We start from the raw sequence: 20895 nt of genomic DNA, 5'->3' as shown, positions 1-20895 counted from the left end.
ATTTGTTTTTCCTAATTTAGTGTCAGTTCCAGAAGCATACAGTAGTTGTATCTTCTCAGAGAGATCTGAGTATTTCTGTAAAAGAATTTAATCTTGGTGGCCCAAATAATTCCTAAAATCTATGGATGTAAGTTCAGATTCGTACAGGAAAGTGCTGTAGGGATCTACACACCCTGAGGCCTCTGGGTTTCTGAGTAAAACGGTCAGCATCTCACTGCCATGGGAGATCCAGTAGGAAACTGCCACCAGTGGCCTCTTTGGGGAAATTCTCACCTGTATCCATTCTCTCATGAAAACAACATGAAACATGTAAGTAGTTTGTTTAGTGTAACGTGTTCATTTAACAAGAAGTAATACTGTTTATTCAAACTGATCTAATATCACTGGGCTCTCCAAACACACACCCCTTTTAAGTGATTTAATTTTCTGTGTTTATAATGGGAATGGTACATAGTTTTGAATAAATTTAATAATTAAGTGAAATGATTATGTTGTAGAAGCTACTTTGGTGTTTGCCTAATATGCATGTTTAATTATGTAAGCAGGTGTCACAGTGAGTGTGTGTGTAGTGTGTGTATTTGTGGTGTGAGCAGGTGTGACTGTGAGCACACAGGTGCATGTGTGTGTGTTTGTGGGGTGAGCACACGGGCAGCGTGGGTATCTACTGGCAGGACCCTGTTCTCTGAGTCAGCTGAAGCGATCCTGCCCCGCCTGAGGCTCTCCCTCCCCTGCATTCCTCCCTCCTCTCACAGTCTCAGCTGCCTGTGGCAGCTCCTCCTCTGACTCATGGTCTGTGTCCAGCCAGCCCTGCAGCCGTCATTCCACCTCACACCTGCTGTGGCCACAACCACCCTCTTAGCAGTGACACGTGCTGATCGAGGCTGGATGGCCAGCCTGGTCTGCAAGGAGCCCTGAGTCCTCAGGGGTCTGGCCCCATGGCCAGCATGCCTCCAGACCCAGCCTTACTTTGAGAAGAATTCAAATCCCCTTTCTGTTCAGAAACCGCTGGTCTAGCTGTTTCTATTTCTAATGTTTTTACTGCGTGAAGTTGTGCAAATTTGGAAAATTATGACTGCACTTGATTTGTGAATTTCTCCTATAAAATGCCACTTCTGGAATACTTTCTAGAGCTGTGAACAGGTACTGCCTTCCTTCCTATAAGCAGAAAACAGAGAGTCTCCGAAAACTGTCCATGTGGGGTATCCCCCCCCACCCCCCTGCCGCTGATGGCTTGCAGGAGAGGAGGTCCCACCGGGGCAAAGAGCTGCTTTCCCAGAGCTGCGGGGGTTCTGCCAGAGGGAAGCCCGGGATACAGAGTGTCCTCAGTGTATGTGCACTAGGGGACTGCAAAGAGGAAGGAAGCTGTATGTGCCACGGCTGCACCCACGTCCTCCCAGCCCCAAGCAGGGTGGGAATCAAGCCAGGGCTCTTGCCTCGAGGCTCAGGAGGCTGGTCCTGGTGGGACCCGCACACAGAGATGCTGCCTGCACACGTTCTTCTCCCTGACCGCCGAGGTGTGCATAGCCCTCAGACGTCCTGGGGCCTGTGACTTTGTCCCTGGACGTCACGGAGGTCCCTCCTTAGCACGCAGAGAGGAGGGAGTAAGGAGCAGGGCCAGCATCCCCCTGACACCCTTCCAACTCTGTACTGTGCAGGTGTGGGCACCTGCTTCCTCCAGGTGAGAGGCCGAACACAGCAGTAAGCTCCAGAAGGTGCCCCCGGATGTGTGTGGTTGTGAAGAACAAGGGGCAAGGTCAGGACCTTACAGGCAAGGCTGTGAATTAATTGACTTCCTTCTCGTAAGTGAGCCCACACGGTGGCTGCCAGAGACCAGAGGAAACACTGTGTCACAGAGCTTCGGACAGCACAAACCCTGGACCCGTCACTGGGAGGCCGTGCTCACTGACGAGTGACCTCAGCCCTTGACACTCACTGTCACTTCCAGTCTGAATACGTGCTTGCATGTTATGCTCAGAAGGACCCAGATAGATTTGTGGGAGTTTACGGATTTCGTCTCTGTGACCATGAGTCATGCTTGCAGAAGCCAGCAGGTCGGCTGTCCCACCCTTACTGCCCACATGGGGTTGGCAGCGGCCGTCTTGGGGCCGAGGCCGTGTTTCCCAGATGTAAGCGATCTCAGGCCCACCATCTATCATGCTGATGCGAGCCAGACATAAGCAACCTTCCTCACTGATTTGCTGTAAGAAAAGCAACCCATTCGGGGCGCCTGGGTGGCTCAGAGGGTTAAGCCTCTGCCTTCAGCTCAGGTCATGGTCCCAGGGTCCTGGGATCGAGTCCCACATCAGGCTCTCTGCTCAGCAGGAGCCTGCTTCTTTCTCCCCTCTGCCTGTCATTTCCTCTGTTTGTGCTCTCTCTCTGGCAAGTAAATAAATAAAAATCTGAAAAAAAGAAAAAAGAAAAGCAACCCGTTCTCCATTTATTCAGCAAATGTGTGCGCTGCCTGGCTATGATCTGGTGCACATTTTCAATCCCATCACCGTTTTTCTCTAAAATGTCTATTTCAGACGTCTTCACACATCTGCCCCTGACATCTGGTTATTAACAGTAGGAGCTGGGAACCCTTTGGAGTAAGGGTCTCCCTCACAAGAGTCCATGCAAGCCACACGTGATCCCTCTTTGTTTCTTGCTGTTCCCCACGCAACATGCACTCTTCGCCATGGCCAGCCAAGGAGCCCACTAAGCCACAGCTTTGCCACACAACATGCTGTGGTCAGCCTCGGAGCCTGCTGAGCCACAGCCTTCCCATGCAACATGCTGCAGCCAGCCACGAAGCCCACCAGTGCCACTGGCTGATTTTGCTCAACATCATACCCCAGATTCATCTACTCCATCCATTTGTGGGGAGGAATTTAAAAATTTCCATGTGGTTTCCACTGTTGATCTGTGTGCTCTAAGGCCACTGGGCAAGCAGGGCTGTTTCCATTTTGGTGTACGATGAGTAACATCATTGTGGACACTCTTGTGGCCTTGGGTGGGCCCGAGGTCACTTCTGCTCTCGGACGGTGGGAAAGTGGCTCCAGGGCACAACCAGGCTGGTTCCAGAGTGGTCGCTCCGGGCCACGTCCCCCCAATCTTCTTCCCTTTGGATTTGGGTCAGGGAGTGTTTTGGGTGTTTTTTTTTTTTACCTGCTTCACTTGTTTATGGCTCTTTCTGAGTCGAGCAAATCTAGCCCGTTTTATCCCACAGCCGGCGTGGCGGTGAGCTCTCGACGCACAAGCTCATGAGGAGGGGCAGGGAGGAAAGGTCTGTCTCACAGGAAAATGCTCCTGGTTTTTGTCAGTCTAGAAGTGCATCCTCGGTATATGTGTGGTGTTCACACCTTGGCTCCTGCTCCACACACACCAGGGGCGGAGCATGCCAGCCGCACAGACCCCACATGCTGACCCTTCATCACCACACGAACGTTTGACAGTCTTTGGAAACACTGTCTTTGATTTAATTTCATTAAGAAAATCAGAATACATCCACTTTCTACTTTCATGCAATGTTCTTTTCTAAGTTAAATTTTATCTTTATGGACTCAGAGAAAAATATAACTAATATTGAAAAGATACAATCTTCTATTTTTTACAACAAAGCCCAAGTAATATTTTAAGAACCTCAACTAGACATCCTGAACTTGCCACCCCTTTCCCAGGCTGACTGAGACCTGAGTGACCTTCCCTGTGGCATGAGCTCCCGGTGGGCAGCACACGGTCTGACTCTACATACCATGAAGGACGACCCACCACACGAGGTTGGGTTGGACCCATCATCTCATTTGGACTCAGAAACCGGAGTCTTTGATTTTCTTGATCTTACAGCCCAGAGTTCTTTATTTGAGTTAATTGCTAAATCTCTTCTATATCTGACTGATTCCCCTGTGTCTTCCTCCCTTGAAGGAGCGGTAGTTGGTACAGGGTCCTGTCTATGTGAGCCCGTCTCTCTCTCTCTCTCTCTCTCTCACACACACACACACACACACACACTCATGCACGACTACACGCACCATGTGTGGAAACCAACCTCAGCTCATTTGGAAGGTGCCCAGAGTCCGTTCTGCTGACTCAACACAAGGAGCACATTGACCCCAAAGGATGGTCCCTGCCTCTCACCTCCCCACGAACTCAAGGGTTCCACCCCACTTGTCCACCAGATTCTCTGTGACTGGGATGCTGAGCGTGATGGGAGGTCACAGCCTCCCCTGGCGGGGGCCATGGCTAGGGGAGGCCGTTGGAGACTCTGGCCTCAGTGGGGAAGGTCAGGAGCGGGGACCAGCTCTGGCAGCACAAGGGCTGGGCCCCGCAGACAGGGAAGTTCACGGGTGAGAGCTGCAGGCGAAGCTTGTGCAGACGTCACACTGTATTCTTTGCAGGATTTGACTATCTTCCTGTCAGAGAGGGGTCTCCCTTCATATTAAGCCGTGTGCATATAAGACTTGAACCCTGGCTAGTTTCTAAGTCCATTTCAAAAATCACCTTGCAGCTCCACGAAAATCACAGGATAGCACAGGCTGACCTATAGCACGACTAATTCTGAACAGAAGCTTGTGTCCAAGAAAGAGGAGGTGCTGCCTGTGGTCTGCGTGAGAGGACTTCGTCGTCAGCCTACAACCATCACCCTTCACAGATGACAGCGGAGCTGAGGGTGGGAAAGAGGAGGGACCTCAGGTGCCTTCTCCGTCTCGCTCTCCCCATCAGAACACTTTAGAAGGCCCTTCAAACTGCCCAGGCAGGCAGGTCCATGGTGGGGCCGTTTCTACTCTGTCATGAATGAGCGTCTAGTCTCTCCTGATCACACTGAGGTCAGTGCGTCTACTACCAGTGCGTCTACTGGTCTCTGCAGAAGGTACAGAATTGAAGCCATCCCAGTTCCCACCCCCCAGGAGCGGACACTTTGGTGATGGGACGAAGGGTGTACGTCCGACTCCATTTCACATTCTGAAACCTGCTTGTTTGTCTCCTTACTCTAGAAGATTCAGGAATCGAACCTCACCCGTGCCTTTAACAAATGGCCATGACCACCCCTCTGATGTGGGGATTAGTGACATCTGCTTTTGTGAACCAACAGAGTGAGAACAGGCATCTTTCAAAATGCAGACCCCACCTCTGGGTAGCAGGTGGGCCTCAACAAAATGAGCAGAAACTGTACAAAAATGTCTGTGAAAGGATTTACTGTAAGGACAGTTTTCAAGGGTCAGATACTAGTCTAATGGCCCAGAGAATGGGGCCACACAGAGCCTCAGCACTGGACTCTGCTGATAGACAGGGAACTCAGCCACTTCTCTAAGTCCTGTCCACTGGGGGACCTTCTGTCCCCACCATCCCACAGGGACAACCTAGAGAGGAGCCGGGTGCCACAGGGGCCCACTTCCAGATGTGGCCTGGGTGTCCCGGAAGCCGTCCATACCCTGCACCCCAGACTTCCTCTCCTCTGTCTGTGGGTCACAGGAGTCCTCACGAAGCCACAGGCTGGGAGAGGAGTGGGGTGGGGTGAGCACGGGGACTCGGGCACTCGCCGCTCCTCTGTGGGACTCACAAGTCACTTCAGGGCTGCGTGAGCCCAGATCCTGGGCACGACTTCCATGTGACGATGGAGTATGGCTGTATACACCCAGCTCCATGGCCTGCTGCGTCAGGCAGACCCACAGGACCACGGTCAGCCCAGCCGCTGGCTGACTGGATGCCTCCAGAGGGTGATTATGCTGTGTGTGGATACGGCCTCTCTTCTCTCCCATGCCTACCTTGTGCAAGATCCATCAACAAAATTGGACCATTTTCTCAACTAAACCTTAACTATCTTTTGAGAAAGATTCTCTCATAGTTTTGTTGTCACTGTAAATGACATTTTTAAAGTAGCTTCACCATTTTGGCACATAGATCTGTGGCTATTACTGATATGCGGCTCCTATGCCCAGCCCTCTTACGGTCTTGGGACATGGGACTTGCCCGTGTGGTTAGTTGGCCTCTGACACCCTGTGCTCACCAGGTCTTCCCATGGAGTGCGCTCCATGGGAGCCACTCACCCTCCGTTTGGACTCCCGTTTGCTCTCGAGTTTGCAGAGTGTGCTGACCTGCGTGTTTTCCCCGACAGATAGCTGCGACCAGCCTCTGGCGTCTGCGCTGCCGGCCTCCGCCTTCAGCGGTTCCTCCGAGCTGTCCAGCAGCCACGGCCCCGGGTTTGCGAGACTGAACCGCAGAGATGGTAAGTCGGCAGGCTGCCTCCCGTTGATCCACGGCGACTCACGGACTTTCAACAATTCCTGCATATTTTTTTGATAAAATGCTGCAAGTGGATTATCTGTGGCACAGAAAGAAACTTGCAAGCAAGTGGTAGGCATGTGGGCATGTTCCCGTGTGAGACCATGCACATAAAGAACACAATTCCGGTCTCTCTCCACGTGCACATCGGGGCCATGGAGTGCCCGAAACGGCGGTGAGCTGCGTGAGTGTCGTGCATAATCAGGCCAACATCCCAGTCACAAAAATACGTATATACCTTTAAATATATCGACTGTTTAGCTAAGAAAATATCTTTTCTATCACAAATATTCACTTCTAGGAGTCTATTAATCCTGGTCGTTTAATTACTCATCTTCAACTGGGACAGAGACCTTGGAGGGTGTATTAGGTTCCTATTCCTGCTGTGACAGATCCCATAAAGATTTGGGGGTATAAAACCACATGAATGTATTCTGTTAAGGTTTTGAAGGTCAAAGGTCTGGGACGGGTCTCAGGGGCTGAAATCAAAGTGCTGGTGAGACCGGTGCCTTCTCGGAGGCGCCTGGAGCCTTGAGCTGGGAGCCTTTCCCGGGCGACGGCATCTGGAGCCAGCTCTCCCATCTCCAGTGCAGCGGGGTCTCCCTGGTTCCGACCCCGCTGCCTCCCTCTTCCCGCCCAACTCCCTGGGATTGCACTGACCTCTTAATTCAGCCGATCAGCAGCCTGAGCTCCCTCCTGCCATAGAAAGCCACCAGGGCAGGGGCCGAAAAGTAGACTGCCATCTTCCTTACACCCGAGGCTAGAAAGGCAGCCTCAGATACTTGCCAAGTAGAAATAAAGACCATCACTCCTTCTCTTCCCTCCACGTCTCTCAAGGAGGAATGGGAATGCGATGCTACCTTCGCAGCTGGTCAGGATCACTGTTTACACTTTTGATGCTAGGGTGTCGCTGGGCGCAGTGTTAGCGGGAAACCAAGCTGTCTTCAGCTGCTCTGGAAAAGCTTACCGTCATGGAGAGCATTGCCTCGATCCTTGCCACGAAGCGGGAAGGCGGGAGGCCTGTGTGCAAATTCCGGGGAAGTAGGTCCGGCCGCAGTCACCCCGAAAACCCCTGCAGAAAGGAGAGCCTGACCCTCACCCCACCTTCTAAATCACTCCCTCTACTCTTCTCTTCAACTTCTCCTTGTCCTGAGCACAGAGGCTCCGTATCCGATCGCATTTATTACAGTCAACACTCGCAATAAAAAACAGTGGTAATTCACATAGGGTTTCATAGGTATTGGAGATTTTCATTAGAGACAGATGGACAGACAGATACTCCCATTAAAGCGCTTATCACAAAATAGATGTGTAGACGTGTCGACACGGATGATTTTTACATTCCATTTTATTTGCTGTTGAAGGGGCAGAATTAGGTGAGGGGGTGGTTGGGGTTTCTGAAAGGCAGGCCTCTCCAGCCTCTTTCTGGAAAGCAAGTTCAGATGCGTTCGAAAGAAAACCTCAGGTCCAAAAAGGTATGGTTTAGGTCAAGCCACCAAACCAGGGCTGAGTATCCTCGTGACCGCGGGTTCAGCCTCCCCCAGATGCTGTCCTAAGGCTCAGAACCCCCTGCCCCTCCCTCAAAGGGAGGCAAGCCCGAAAGAATGATCCTTTCCTTTTGCTGGTAATCTCCCTGCCTCCCCTCCTTCCTATAAAATGTCTGTTTTGTGCAGCTCCTTGGGTATTCCCTCTGCTTGCTAGACAGGGTGCTACCGGTTCAAGAATCTTCAGATTTACTGGGTTCACTTTTGGGTTTTACTGATGACAGCCCTATCTTCTCCATAGTTACGATGTCCAGAGCTGGCTCCTGATTGTACCAGTAAGTGTGGCCGGTAGTGGAACACAGTGGGCCTGCTCCCCAGACACAAATGGCCAGGAAACCCAGCTCCCCTCAGCCATCTTCTGGTGACCCCTCCCAGGGCCTGTTTGCTCTTGTGTTTGACATGCATGGACCCCAGGACTGGCCTTCCTTCCTGGGCCCTCAAACATCGGCTCCCATGGGGCCCTGAGAGCCCAGGCTGTGTGGTGCCCCCCAGTGCCCGAGCCCCCAGCCTTCCAAACACAGGGTCATGGCCGTCCCCCAGAATCAGCATCCTTCCTCCTGAGGGGCGTCGAATGAGTGGCCCGTGCCTGCTTAATCAGGCAGCCTTTTCTTTTCTCCTGGTATTTGAGCTCCATTACGTTGGAATGTCAACCGTCTCTGCACGCAGATTATCATTATCTCGAAAACAAAGGATTAGATTCCTCCCTGGCTCTTCACGGGATGAGCTAGACTCAACCAAAACTGTCACAGAAAAAAGGAGGGGAGGCATACACATGCCAATAAAATGCAAAAAAGAAGAGATGTTTTGGGAAAATCCGCTGCTCATTCTCATTTGAATCCTAGTCATCGTTCCCAGTTTAAGAGAAGCAGGAAGTTTTTCTTTTGAAAATAAAACAGAGAAGTCTATATTTTAATCAGTTTCTTTCAAAGTTTTCACAGAGTAGGGACACCATACATAAATCACTGAGTCTATCTTCGGTCTGTGCATGTGTTTAGTAAATGACAAGTGAGCGTACTCTCCGTTTGTTGGTTAAAATCCCATTTCCCACCCAGGCCACATGAGCCTCGGGATTTTCCGTGAGTGAAAATCATTTTAATCCGCTCTTTTCCTACAGCTCATAATGAAGCAAGATATCAACTTTAATGAATTTTATTTGCATGTTAATTAAGTTCAAAACAGCCCACCTTAATTATCTTTTACTTGCTATTCATTGTTTTTGATTGGGTTTTATTTTTTTCTCCCCACGGATGGCCTGCAGCATTCACAGAGGAAATTGCAAACTGAGTGAGTTATTGATGGCTCCGTGGTGCTTCTATTGTTTCAACATTTCTCATTTGATTTGGATCGGGCTGTGAAGGCTGGCTATGCAGGCAATCAGAACAGGAATAAATGAGCAGGAAGGAATATGCCACAAATAAATTCCCAAGAGTCAGAAGCCCATAAAACACGAGGTCTTCCCACTGCGGCTCTGGGAGCAGGCAGGAAACAGGCATTTCTGACCAGACCCCTCACTGCTTTTTGGTTCTGTGTCCAGGGGCGTAGTTGGGGGAGGGGATGTGGGACATCCCGCATGAGGGCACTGAGGTCAAGGCCCTGGGACAGTGGCACCCTTTCTCCTGGGGGAGGAGCCCAGGCTCCCTGCGGCAGGCGTGCGGGACAAGCCACGTCCCCCTGTGCAGGTCACTCTGCTGTCTTTCCCTCAGTCTAGGGAATTTGGTTCACCGTGCCTCAAAAGGAATAATCCAGAAATCTCCAGCAGACATCGGTTGGCTGTAACAGAGCTCCCGGGAGGCACCTGCGTCGTGTCAACCACCCCGAGTCTCTCCTCCTTCGTTCACATTTTCCCTGCAGTGTAGCGTGAACTGTGATGCTTCTAAAAGCGAAGCCTCTTGGTCCTTTACCATCAGTGCTACGGAGATGTGAGGTAATCTCAGGCTGGAGAGGAGGCATCCACGCAGCATCCACAAAGGCTTGCTCACACAGCAATCCAGCCAGGCCCTTGGGTGCACGAATGAAAAAGGCAATGGCAGAAACCTCTCTTTTCAGAAGGGATTTGCACGGCACCTTTTAGCACAAGCAAGAGGCTTCCTCCAAATCTCTTACCTACTGAATAGGGCATCTGTCCAGGTCCCAACCAGCTGAAGGAACCAGCTGAAGGCTCTCCAGGGGGAGACGGATGTGGAGAAAAATGCCCCTCTGCCCAGGACACAGGCAGCAGCGAGCATCTCCAACACTGTGACTGCGGTGATGCCAGGGCAAGTCCCCAGCCAGCCAGAGCTGGCTGGCCTCACCTAGGGGTCAGTAACAGGAGGTCTGTTATGGCTGTGCCAGAGGCGGCTAGCCTTGGCTGTGCCGATGGGCTGTGGGGCAGTGGCCTCCCATCCCAGCCCTGAGCTTGAGCCTCGCGGGAACATCCCAGTACATGTGCAAGATGTCTTGGACCATTCATCACAGCCCCTCTGCAGTCCGTCCCCATCAGGTCTGATTCGATGCTCCCTTGACAATATATGTAAACAGAACAGCAATTTCAAATAAGTGAACTAAATTTAAAGGGGAATTTTTTTTTTAAAAAAAAGGTCTGGAAAAATGCTCATGAAAGGAGCAAGGAGATGCTTCCGTTCAGTTGAGATTGATGTTGCCATAGAAGCAAGTCCCTGAGAAAGTTGCAACAGGTCTGTGCCCATCAGAGGCTGGAGCTGACACCCAGGTGGGCACCACAGCCAGGAGTGCTGACCATGAACAGGACAGCACGGACATGCCAACAGGTTTCAAGTCCCCAGATGTCACCGTATGCGAGACAAATCTGGAACAGGGTAGCCCCGTGGTCCTCAGGTGTCATGTAGTCAGGCCTGGGGAAATCCTACATGGGGTACATTCTCCACTTGACCATGGTCCCCAGTTCACTCAGCTGCTTCCACAGAGAGGCATCTGGCTTTGTGCCCTGGTTACGTGTGGTGTCACGGAAGCTGAGGTTGACAATACTGCTAATGATGCTGCTGCCGCGTGGAGGGCCAGCCTGAGGGATGCTACACAAGCAGATCCCAGCAAGCCCTGGAACAGTGGCCAGCATCTGTGAAACACTTGCCATTTCTAGCCCAAACTGTCAGCTTCCACCAACACTGCCAAGGTCACTTCAGACATTTCTGCACTAAACATTACCAGAAAGCCTGGACAGAATGCTTTTGGAAGTGTTTGAAGACACTGGGGAGTTTCCAAGCCAAAGGGCCGGGATCAGGAGAGGGAAAGCCAGGGAGCTGAGCCTGTCTCTGGGGCCACTGTGCTGATGGCTTTTTCCAGTGTGAGAGCCACAGAGATAGGCTGAAGGGCTGAGAAGGACCTCCCGGCCTTGTCGGGCTACAGCCCAAAGTGGGACTCAGAGGCCAAAAAGGGGAATGGACCCTTGAACACACCACAGTCTTTGGGCCTAACCAGAAAACTCGTTTTCATTGTGAAAAAATCCCAATTTCTCATTGGACTGAGATGTCACAGCTTGAGAAGCAAAAGTGAATTAGCTCCAGAAGAAAATAAATCATCCAGAACCTCACAGTATTTTTAAAAATAAAACTATCTAGTTTAGAAATAGAAAAAAAAAGGCACATAATAAGATTTGACTGAAAACCAAAGAAATAAAAATAGAGCTCCAGTAATAACAATAAAGTTTAAGACTATAAGACTATAGTCTATAAAACAAATATAATTAATATATTCAAGATATTAAAATATGGATAATTTCAGCAAATAACTGGAAATAAATGGAAATTCATATGGAAACAAAACAATAGGGAAGAGCAACATGGTCAAAAGTTGGATTGTTGAAAATTTTAATTAAATTGACAGGCTTATATGTGACTCAAGAAAAAATGGAAAATCTGAATATACCTAATACAAGTAAAGAGTTGGAATCATAATTATAAACTTCCCACAAAGCAGAGCTTAGAACCCAGTTGTTCATGTGTAAATCCTACCACACATTTAAGGGCAAATTAGCATCCAGCTGTCACAAACTCTCCCATAAAATAGAAAAGGGGAAACTTAAATCATTCTGAGTTCAATGTCCCCTTGAAAAAGAAAACTACAATCTAACATCTTTGAAGAAAGTGGACAAAAAATTCTCAAAAAAACTTAAAAATTAACTAGCAAATAAATCCAGCAACATATAGAAAGAAGTATACACTGTGATCAAGTAGGATTTATCCCAGAAATTCAAGGTTGGTTTGATATCCAAAAATCAATGTGATACCATACAAATAGAGTAAAAGAACAGATACACAATAAACACAATAGATGCAAAAAAAAAAGCATTTTAAAAAAATCCCATGAACTAGAAATATAAGGAAACTTCACCATATCTTTAAAAGGCATCTAAAAAAGCCAATAGTTCACATCATACTTCATCATACTTGACAGTAAAAGACAAAGTGCTTCCCCCTGAGACTGGACACAAAACAAGATGTTTGCTTTTGGTAATTGTATTTAACATTGAATGGCAAGTTCTAGCTAGGAAAAGTAGACAAGAAAAGAGAATAAAAGTGTATCAATAAGAAGTAGAATTATCTCTATTTGTAGGTGGCATGAGCTTGTATACAGAAAATATTTCAAAATACACACACACACACAAATATTGTAAAATGGGTTTAGCATGTTCGTAAAACACAAGACCAATATCTAAAAATCAATATCCAAAAACCAATTGCATTTCTATACTTTAGAAATTAATATACAAAAATGGAATCCAGAAATCAATTCAATTTATAACAGCATGAGGAAGTATTAAAGCCCTTGCAATAAGTTTACCAAAAGAGTATGTAATTTATATTTATATAAAAAACACAAAGCATAGAAGACCTAAATAAGTGGAAAGACAGCTCCTGTCCATGTATCAAAAGGTATAATTTTTTTTTAAATGGTGCTCCTTCTTCAAATGAGTCTCCTTTTGGTTCAATCCCTTCCAAAATCCCAGACATCCCTGCCTCACAAGTGGAAAAGTTAATCCTAAAATTCATTTAGAAATGGAAGTAATCTATGGGGTGACTGGGTGGCTCAGGGGGTTAAGCCTCTGCCTTCAGCTCAGTTCATGATCTCAGGTCCTGGGATCGAGCCCCACATCGGGCTCTCTGCTCAACAGGGAACCTGCTCCCTCCTCTCTCTCTGCTTGCCTCTCTGCCTACTTGTAATCCCAATCTCTCTGTCAAATAAATAAATAAAATCTTTAAAAACAAACAAAAAAGAAAGGGAAGTGATCTAGAAAATCCATAATAATATTGAAAAAGAATGAATTTGAAAGACTTACACCTATTGGTTTCAAAACTGACTCCACTTCAAAGTTACTGTAGTTAAGACACTCAGCACTGTCATAAGGATAGATGTATAGATCAATAGGACCAATTTATTGTCCAGAAATAAACTGTCACATTTATGGTAACTTGGTTTTCTGGAAGAGCCCTAAGAAAATCTAGGGGTAAGAAGAGTCTTTCCAACAAATGTGGCAAAGCATGAAGCTGGGTTCACACCATGCATCGAAATTAACTCAGAATGAGCCACAGACTTCATGTAGTGAGAAAACTATGAAAGACTTAGAGAAAAGCATACTAATAAATTTTTACAGCCTTGGATTAAAAAATGTTTTTATAGATATGAATCTAAATGCATAAGTGACAAAAGGAAAAGAAAACAGACAAATGGGATTTCTTCAAAATTAAAAATGCTTTACTTTCAAATACGCCATTAAGAAAGGGACAAGAAAACCCACAGGATGGGGAAAATGTTTGTAAATTACAGATCTGATAAAGTACTTGTCGATCTAGAGTCGATCTAGAAAACTCTTGACAATTAAACCATAAAAAAAGAAACCTAACTGGGGCGCCTGGGTGGCTCGGTGGGTTAAAGCCTCTGCCTTTGGCTCAGGTCATGATCCCAGGGTCCTGGGATCGAGCCCCACATCAGGCTCTCTGCTCAGCAGGGAGCCTGCTTCCTCCTCTCTCTGACTGCCTCTCTGCCTATTTGTGATCTCTGTCTGTCAAATAAATAAATAAAATCTTAAAAAAAAAAAGAAACCTAACTTAAAAATAGGCAAATTATTTGAAAAGCCTTTTCTCCAAAGAAGATTCACAAATTGTCAATAACCCCTGACAAGATGCTCGACATCATTAGCCTTTAGCCACCTGAAAATCCGCGTGCTGCAGTGAAGATGGCTGTCCTCAAAGAAAGGAAAGCAACAAGGCTGGAGAGACCACGCAGCCTCCCCACGACTGAAGGGCGCTGCTGAGACCCCTCTGGGTGGCTCCTTGGGAAGCTACCATGGCATCACTGCATGACTCACAGCCATCCCCAGTGCAGACCCAAGTGAGGACGCTGTCGGATGCAGAACTCGCATATAGAAGCTCACAGTGCCATTACTCATGGTCACGGCAACGTGGAAGCAGCCCAATGTCCACCAGCTGGTGAATATATAAGCAAGCTATGGTCGCTTCATACGGTGGAATATTATCCAACAATGATCTGTGGTCACGGCACAACCTGGACAGACCTCACACACACGACACCCAGTGGAAGGATCCCATCACACAAGGTCCTGTCCTATTTGCAACAATGTGGATGGCGCTAGAGGAATTTAGAAAACAAAACAAATGAACAAAGACCAAAAAAAAAAAAAGACTCTTAAATAGAAAAAACTCGTGGTAGCACAAGGGGCCGTGGGGCATGGGATGAGACCACACGCACCAGGAGGAGCCCCGAGGTCTCTGCAAGATTGCCGGACCACCATGCTGGACACCTGAGACTAACCCAACCCTGCATCACCCTCAGACGTGAATAAATGACAAATCAGTTATTCCTAAGGAAAAAGAATCACATCCTTGTTAAGTGTTTTGTGCTGGGTCTTCATTACAAAGGTGACAGAGTGAGGACATAGAGGTCAAGGCCATTGAAAAAAACATTAAAGCTTCTCAGAGTTTCCCAGGAAACAAGAGGCACAGCTCACCTGCTGGGGCCCTGGGGCACCAGCATCTGGAAGGAAGCAGAAGGAAGGGCGAGGAGAGCTCAGGCCACAGTCTTTCCCACGGTTTCCACAGAAAGGCCAGACAGCACCGTAAACAGCTTCGGCCTGGCGAGCATCGTGGCTGGGTTGACACCTGCCCAGGGGGACTCAGGCAGACAAATGTTGCCTCCAGGACCCAGGCCAGCTAGAGGGGGGCAGCTGTGAGTGGTTAGTTTGCACGTCACAGATGTGCTCTGCCAACACCTGCAGTCCCTAGTTGTTGGTTAGGCCACCAGAAGGTCAGACTTACCCCAGCAGGAAGGGTTTAAAAAAACACCACAACATCATAACATACAGAGAATACAAATCTTATGGTATTCATACAATGAGATCCCAATCATGGGACGCATCCAGAACAGGGAAATCCATGGACACAGGACATTTCCAGCCGCCAGGGCCTGGGTGAGGAAAGACTAGAGACCAGCTCCTAGGAGGTGCAGAGCTGCTGGGGAGTGCTGGAGGTTGCACAGTCACTGAACATACTAAGGAACACTAAATTATAAATTTAAAAATCTATGGAGCACATTGTTTATGGTGCATAAACAATGAATTCTGGAACACTGAAAAGGAATTAAAAAAGGAAGAAATCTATAGGTCAAATCTGAAGTTGATTCATTGCATAGACATGTTAAAGTGAAAACTTGGTAGAAAAATAGTATAACATAAAAACACAACATATCTACAACTTTGGGCAATATAACTTTGAAGATGATATAGTTTGATATATTATAAGAAGTAATTTATAGGCGATGTTGCAAGAGAAGACAGACCCTGGACAGAGCGACCCATGAGCATGTTTTCATGTACACTTTTCTGAGAACTGAATCTCAATTGTGTCATTTTTCATGCAGTGCTGTGCTCTTCTAGTTGTTTAAGATTCTGAAGTATAATTAGCATACGTATCTTCTTCACACGCCATGATCTCAGATTTAACTAAGTCCAGTGGAATAATGCATCTAAATAAATGTTCAAACAAAGTGGAAAACCACAGGGAAGATTTAAGTAGAAAAAATGACAGTTTGCAGAATTTTAAAAAACGCTTATATAATTAACACTGACATTCAAGGTCATCAAAACCTAGTATTTAGGGTGAATAAATGAGAGTAAGACTTTTGTTACAGTCCGTCATATCAAAATAATTTTTTATTAACACCAGCCATAAAGTTGTTAAAATTAATAGTTTATTTTATGTCGAGCTTAGCACCTAAGTTACTTGAAATTTCCTTAACAGTGTGTAAGAACTATTTTCATAAATCTGTCTTTATTTTTCATACAAAATCATTTACAGTTTTTGGATCATCTCCATGGGCAGTAAACACTCCCAGCAATTACTTATTTATTTGTTGTCGTTTTACTGAAGTGTGGTTGATAACACAATATTGTATTAGTTTTAGGTGTACAACATATGGATTCCACATTTGTATCCATTGTGAAAGGATCACCATTGTGAAATGGCCCCCACCTGTGGCCACAGAGAGCTGTGACACTGTTAGCCGTGCTCCCCATGCTGGGCGCTGCACCACACCGGTGCCCTGCTATCTGACTCAGGTTCTAGCTGGAAGTTTGTACCCACCACTCACCGCCCCTATTTGCTCAGCCCTCATTCCTGCCCTCTGGCAACCTCCAGATTCTTCTCTGTATTTGAGAGTCTGTTTCTGTTGTTTGTTCATTTTGTGGTTTAGAACCCACATGAATCCCATGCCATTTGTCTTTCTCTGAGGTATTTCCCTTGATGTAACACCATTGATTTTGGAACGGTGGAAGCACATGGATGGGATTTTATTGAGTAGATACAGCCCTCGCCGACTTAGGTGCAGAGTGTGCATGAGGCACATTTTTTCTGTGCCACGGCTTCAGCTGATGAGTCTATCCCCACATCATTTGAATGCTTACTTGTCAAATTAAGGTGAGAAAGAAGATCAGTGCCTCCTGGGCAGTCCTGCTCATCCCAGAGACACAGGGCACGTGTGCCCAAGCCTTGGACCTCAGTTACCGGCAGGTTCCGGTCAGTTCTTCTTTCATTCCTCTGTTCTTTTGTAACATTAGGAAAGAGCAGTTCCCATGATGATTTTTATTTCTTTGAGTCCCACATTGACTTAATTTCAAGAGAACCAGGTTATTGAAAATATGACTGAATTTTGAACACCAGGACCAAAAATACAGGTTTCCTGGAGATTTCTCTTCTCCTCCAGCCATGCAGACCCACTGTTATCCCGAAAACTAAGATGCTGCAGATATCCTTAAAGCAGAGCGAGGCCACACAAATATCGGAGATGACCACCGCCCGACATTTAACATTTCTGTTCTTACTTAAAGTGTTCTTCCTGCAAATCTGAGATGCATTTGATGTGGAAGAAAAGCTACCCAAGATTCCACATCCAGCATTAACATCCTTCATGTTCCTGCTGTCTGGCTCTGTCCCGGCAGCTTTGTTTGCTCATTCTGAATTCCCACCTTCTCGTGGCTGCAAAGAAAACGCACTTTGCTGGGTTTTTTTTGGCTTTCTTTTCTTTAGCTCCTATAGACTACAGATTAGGAATGACTTTAGAAGACTCTTTTCTTTAAACAAAGAGGATGCAGCACTCGGCAGGTATAAATTTCAGTGTTTCCAAAATTGAGATTTTCACATATTTTTCCCCAATATTATTGTTTCAATTCATATCTTTAATCTGACAAATGGATGCACCCTTTTAATTGCCTCACCAACAAAGTAATTAAATACACCCTCACCCTTAAAAGTGTCCTCCAGCCCTGTCCCCATACTCCACGCCCAAGGCAGCTACCGTCCCGATTTTCATCACCTTGAGGTAATTTGTCATGTTGTGGAACACAGTTAAATCTGGGTCCTTCTGCCTAATATGAGATAATCCACTTTTGGGGTGTTTTAGTTACTTTATCCTTTTAATTTTTGAGTCCTACTCTATGTATGAACACAACAAAAATCATGTGTCCTCTCTCCAGTTGAAGGAAACTTGGGTGGTCTCTGGTTTGGGGACACAGAATAAAACTGTCTGAATCTTATTGGGCAGGTCTTGTGTGGACACATTTCTGTTCCTCTTGCTTAGAGACCCGAGTGGTATTTATTGTTGGCTAAGCCGTGGGTGAATATCCAGTATTTTTTTTTAAGATTTTATTTATTTATTTGACAGAGATCACAGGTAGGCAGAGAGGCAGTTAGAGAGAGAGAGGAGGAAGCAGGCTCCCTGCTGAGCAGAGAACCCGATGCGGGGCTGGATCCCAAGACCCCAAGATCATGACCTGAGCTGAAGGCAGAGGCTGAACCCTCTGAGCCGCCCAGGCGCCCCGAATATCCAGTATTTTAAGACACTGACAGAGAGCTTTCTGCTGTGGTTTTGCCCTTTTGCATCTCCACCGGCCACGTTGGAGAGTTCTAGGGTGCTCCACACCCTCCCCAAACCCCAGGATGAGAAGCTGTCTGAGCGGTAGAAGCTCTAACAGATGTGAGGGTTTTTAATTTTATCCCCCCAGAGGATAATGACATTTCTCATGGCTAATTGTGATTATCTTCTTGGGAAAAGTTCAAAACTTTTGCCAGTTTTTTAGTATTGCATTGGCTTGTTCAGTTTGTAGTTACTGAGTACTGAGAGTTATATCTATATTTAGGTATGCGGGTTGGAGTTCCAAATGTGTTTTCTCAGTGTGTTTGTTGACTTTCTGTTCTTTAAACAGCATTTTTTGTAAAGTAAAGGTTTTTATCTTGAGGAAGACCAATTTATCATTTTGTCAAAGAAATTGTGCTATGGAACAAAGTCCCCTCACCTTAAAAAAAATCCAATCATCCCAGCCCAGTTTTTGGAAGAGCTGGTCCTTTCCCACTCAATTTTCTGTACCTTTGTAAAAACGTAGTTGACCACAAATGACTGTGTCAACTTCTGGACTTCTGCTCCACTGGTCTGTTTAGTTTCCTTTACTCAATGCTGTTGAAGTAAAATTAAGAACTTTGATTTTGTAATAAACAATCAGGTCAGTAATACAAGTCATGCCAAAGAAATACAATGCATTTTTGTATATTGATTTGACTGCATAATCTGAAAACTTGCTAAAGCCACATATTTGTTCTTCCACCATATTTTCGATTCTATGGGTGTGTCTACGTGGATGACCATGCTATTGGTGGATAAAACCATTTGCTTCTTCCTTCCCGATCCAGTTCCTTCCATTTCGCTTTCTTGCTCTATTGCCTTGGCCAAATGCCATTAGTGGTATTGAGTGCATGCAGCAAGAGCAGTTAGCCTTGCCTTGTCCTGGATCTCAGAGGGAAAGCAGCTGTCTCCCACCCTTACAGGATGGTACTCACAGGGTTTTGTTTTGTTTTGTTTTGTTTTGTTTTTTTTAATAAATGCTCTGTTCTTTGCCTGTCAAGACTTTTTTTTTTTTCAATCAGAAACGAATGTTGGCTATTTTCAAAAATTTTTTGCATGTATTTGATGACTGTATAGTTCAGCATATGAACATTTTCAGTATGTTCTCATGCTGAATCACATCAGGTGAATTTCTGATGTTAAACCAACTCTACACGCATGGAATAAGTCATACCTGGTCCTGAGGTACTAACCTTTTCATAGATTGTTGGATTTTATATGCTAACATTTTGTTACAATGTTTGCATCTGTGTTCTTAAGGTAGATAGGTCTGTATCTCTTTGTTCAATTATTTGCATTGTTTTGTTATCAGGATCTTGCCAACTCATGGAGTTCATTGATAACTATTTCCTCCATTTCCTAGAGAGTTTGTGTGGAACTGATGTCAGTTCTTGCATGAATTTTTGATCTACCTTTTTTGTAAAATCCTTGGACCTGGAATTTTCTTTGTGGGGAAGTTTAAAATACAAGTTCAGGGGCGCCCGGGTGGCTCAGTGGGTTAAAACCTCTGCCTTCGGCTCAGGTCGTGATCCCAGGGTCCTGGGATCGATCGAGCCCCGCATTGGTCTCTCTGCTCAGTGGGGAGCCTGCTTCCCACCCCCTCTCTCTCTCTGCCTGCCTCTCTGCCTACTTGTGATCTCTGTCAAATAAATAAATAAAATCTTTTAAAAAAATAAAATAAAATACAAGTTCAGTTTCTTTAATCAATATTAGGGTGGTTTGAGTTACCTATTTCTTCTTGGATGAAATTTTACTAGTTTCTGTCTTTCAGGGAAATTGTCCATGCCATCAGTATAAAAATAAACTGAGTGGAATAAAGTTTTTCATAATGTTTCCTTATTAACCTTTGATGCCAGTAGTGATGTCCCTCTCACTCCTCATATTAGTAATTAATGGATACTCTATTTGCTGCTGATAACTCCAAGTAGTTTGTCAGTTCTATAGAACTAAGGAATAACTTTAGGTTTTATTTATTTTTCTCTATTGATTTTCTGTTTTCTATTTCATTACTTCCATTTCATCTCTATTACATTCTTACTTCAGTTTGAGTTGGTGGGTTTAAATTTCCTTCTTTCTTTAGTTTCAGTGAGAAGTAAGCTCACTGATTTGAGTACCCTCTCATATTCCCAATCCCCCATCCCAGTTCATAAGAGTGGCAGCCACAAGCTTTGATAATTTGTGATTTCACTTTTATTCAGTCAAAAGCTTTCTAATTTTCCATTTGATCTCCCTTTTGGCTTGGGTTATTTAAAGGTATGTTATTTAGTTTCCAAATATTTCAGTATTTTGCAGATATCCTTGTGTTACAGATTTAAAGCTTCATTCTGTTATTTATTTATATATTTCACTTATTTTTTTAAAGGGGGACAGAGGGAGAGGGAGAGAGAGAATTTTAAGCAAGCTCCACACCCAGCATGGGGCTTGATCTTACAACCCTAAGAACATGACCTGAGCCAAAATCAAGAGTCAGACACTTAAATGTTGGAGCCACCCAGGCACCCCGGTAACTTCATTTTGGATAGAGAACATATTTTGCATGATTTGAGTCCCTTTAAGGTAATTGAGATATGTTTTATGGACACAGTGTAGTCCACCTTGTAAATGTTCTGTGTGCAGTTGGAAGGAACTGCGTTCTGCTTTGCTGGATAGGATGTTTTGGAAATTAAAAGTG

General features: G+C 45.9%; 1 protein-coding gene across 1 annotated transcript in view; it reads left to right on the top strand.

Annotated features, from left to right (window-relative positions):
• Positions 1-20895, top strand: part of LOC122903494 (contactin-associated protein-like 4) — a 126803-nt gene that overhangs the window by 4966 nt on the left and 100942 nt on the right. The window contains exons 2-3 of the mRNA XM_044244361.1: positions 2570-2588; positions 6099-6205. Coding sequence (XP_044100296.1) covers positions 2570-2588; positions 6099-6205 — 126 coding nt within the window. The remainder of the gene's footprint in view (positions 1-2569; positions 2589-6098; positions 6206-20895) is intronic.

Source organism: Neovison vison, chromosome 3 (genome assembly GCF_020171115.1).
Source record: "Neovison vison isolate M4711 chromosome 3, ASM_NN_V1, whole genome shotgun sequence".
NCBI classification, from domain to species: Eukaryota; Metazoa; Chordata; class Mammalia; order Carnivora; family Mustelidae; genus Neogale; species Neogale vison.
Note: the sequence above shows the minus strand (reverse complement) of the source record. Positions and strands in the feature narration are given on the sequence as shown.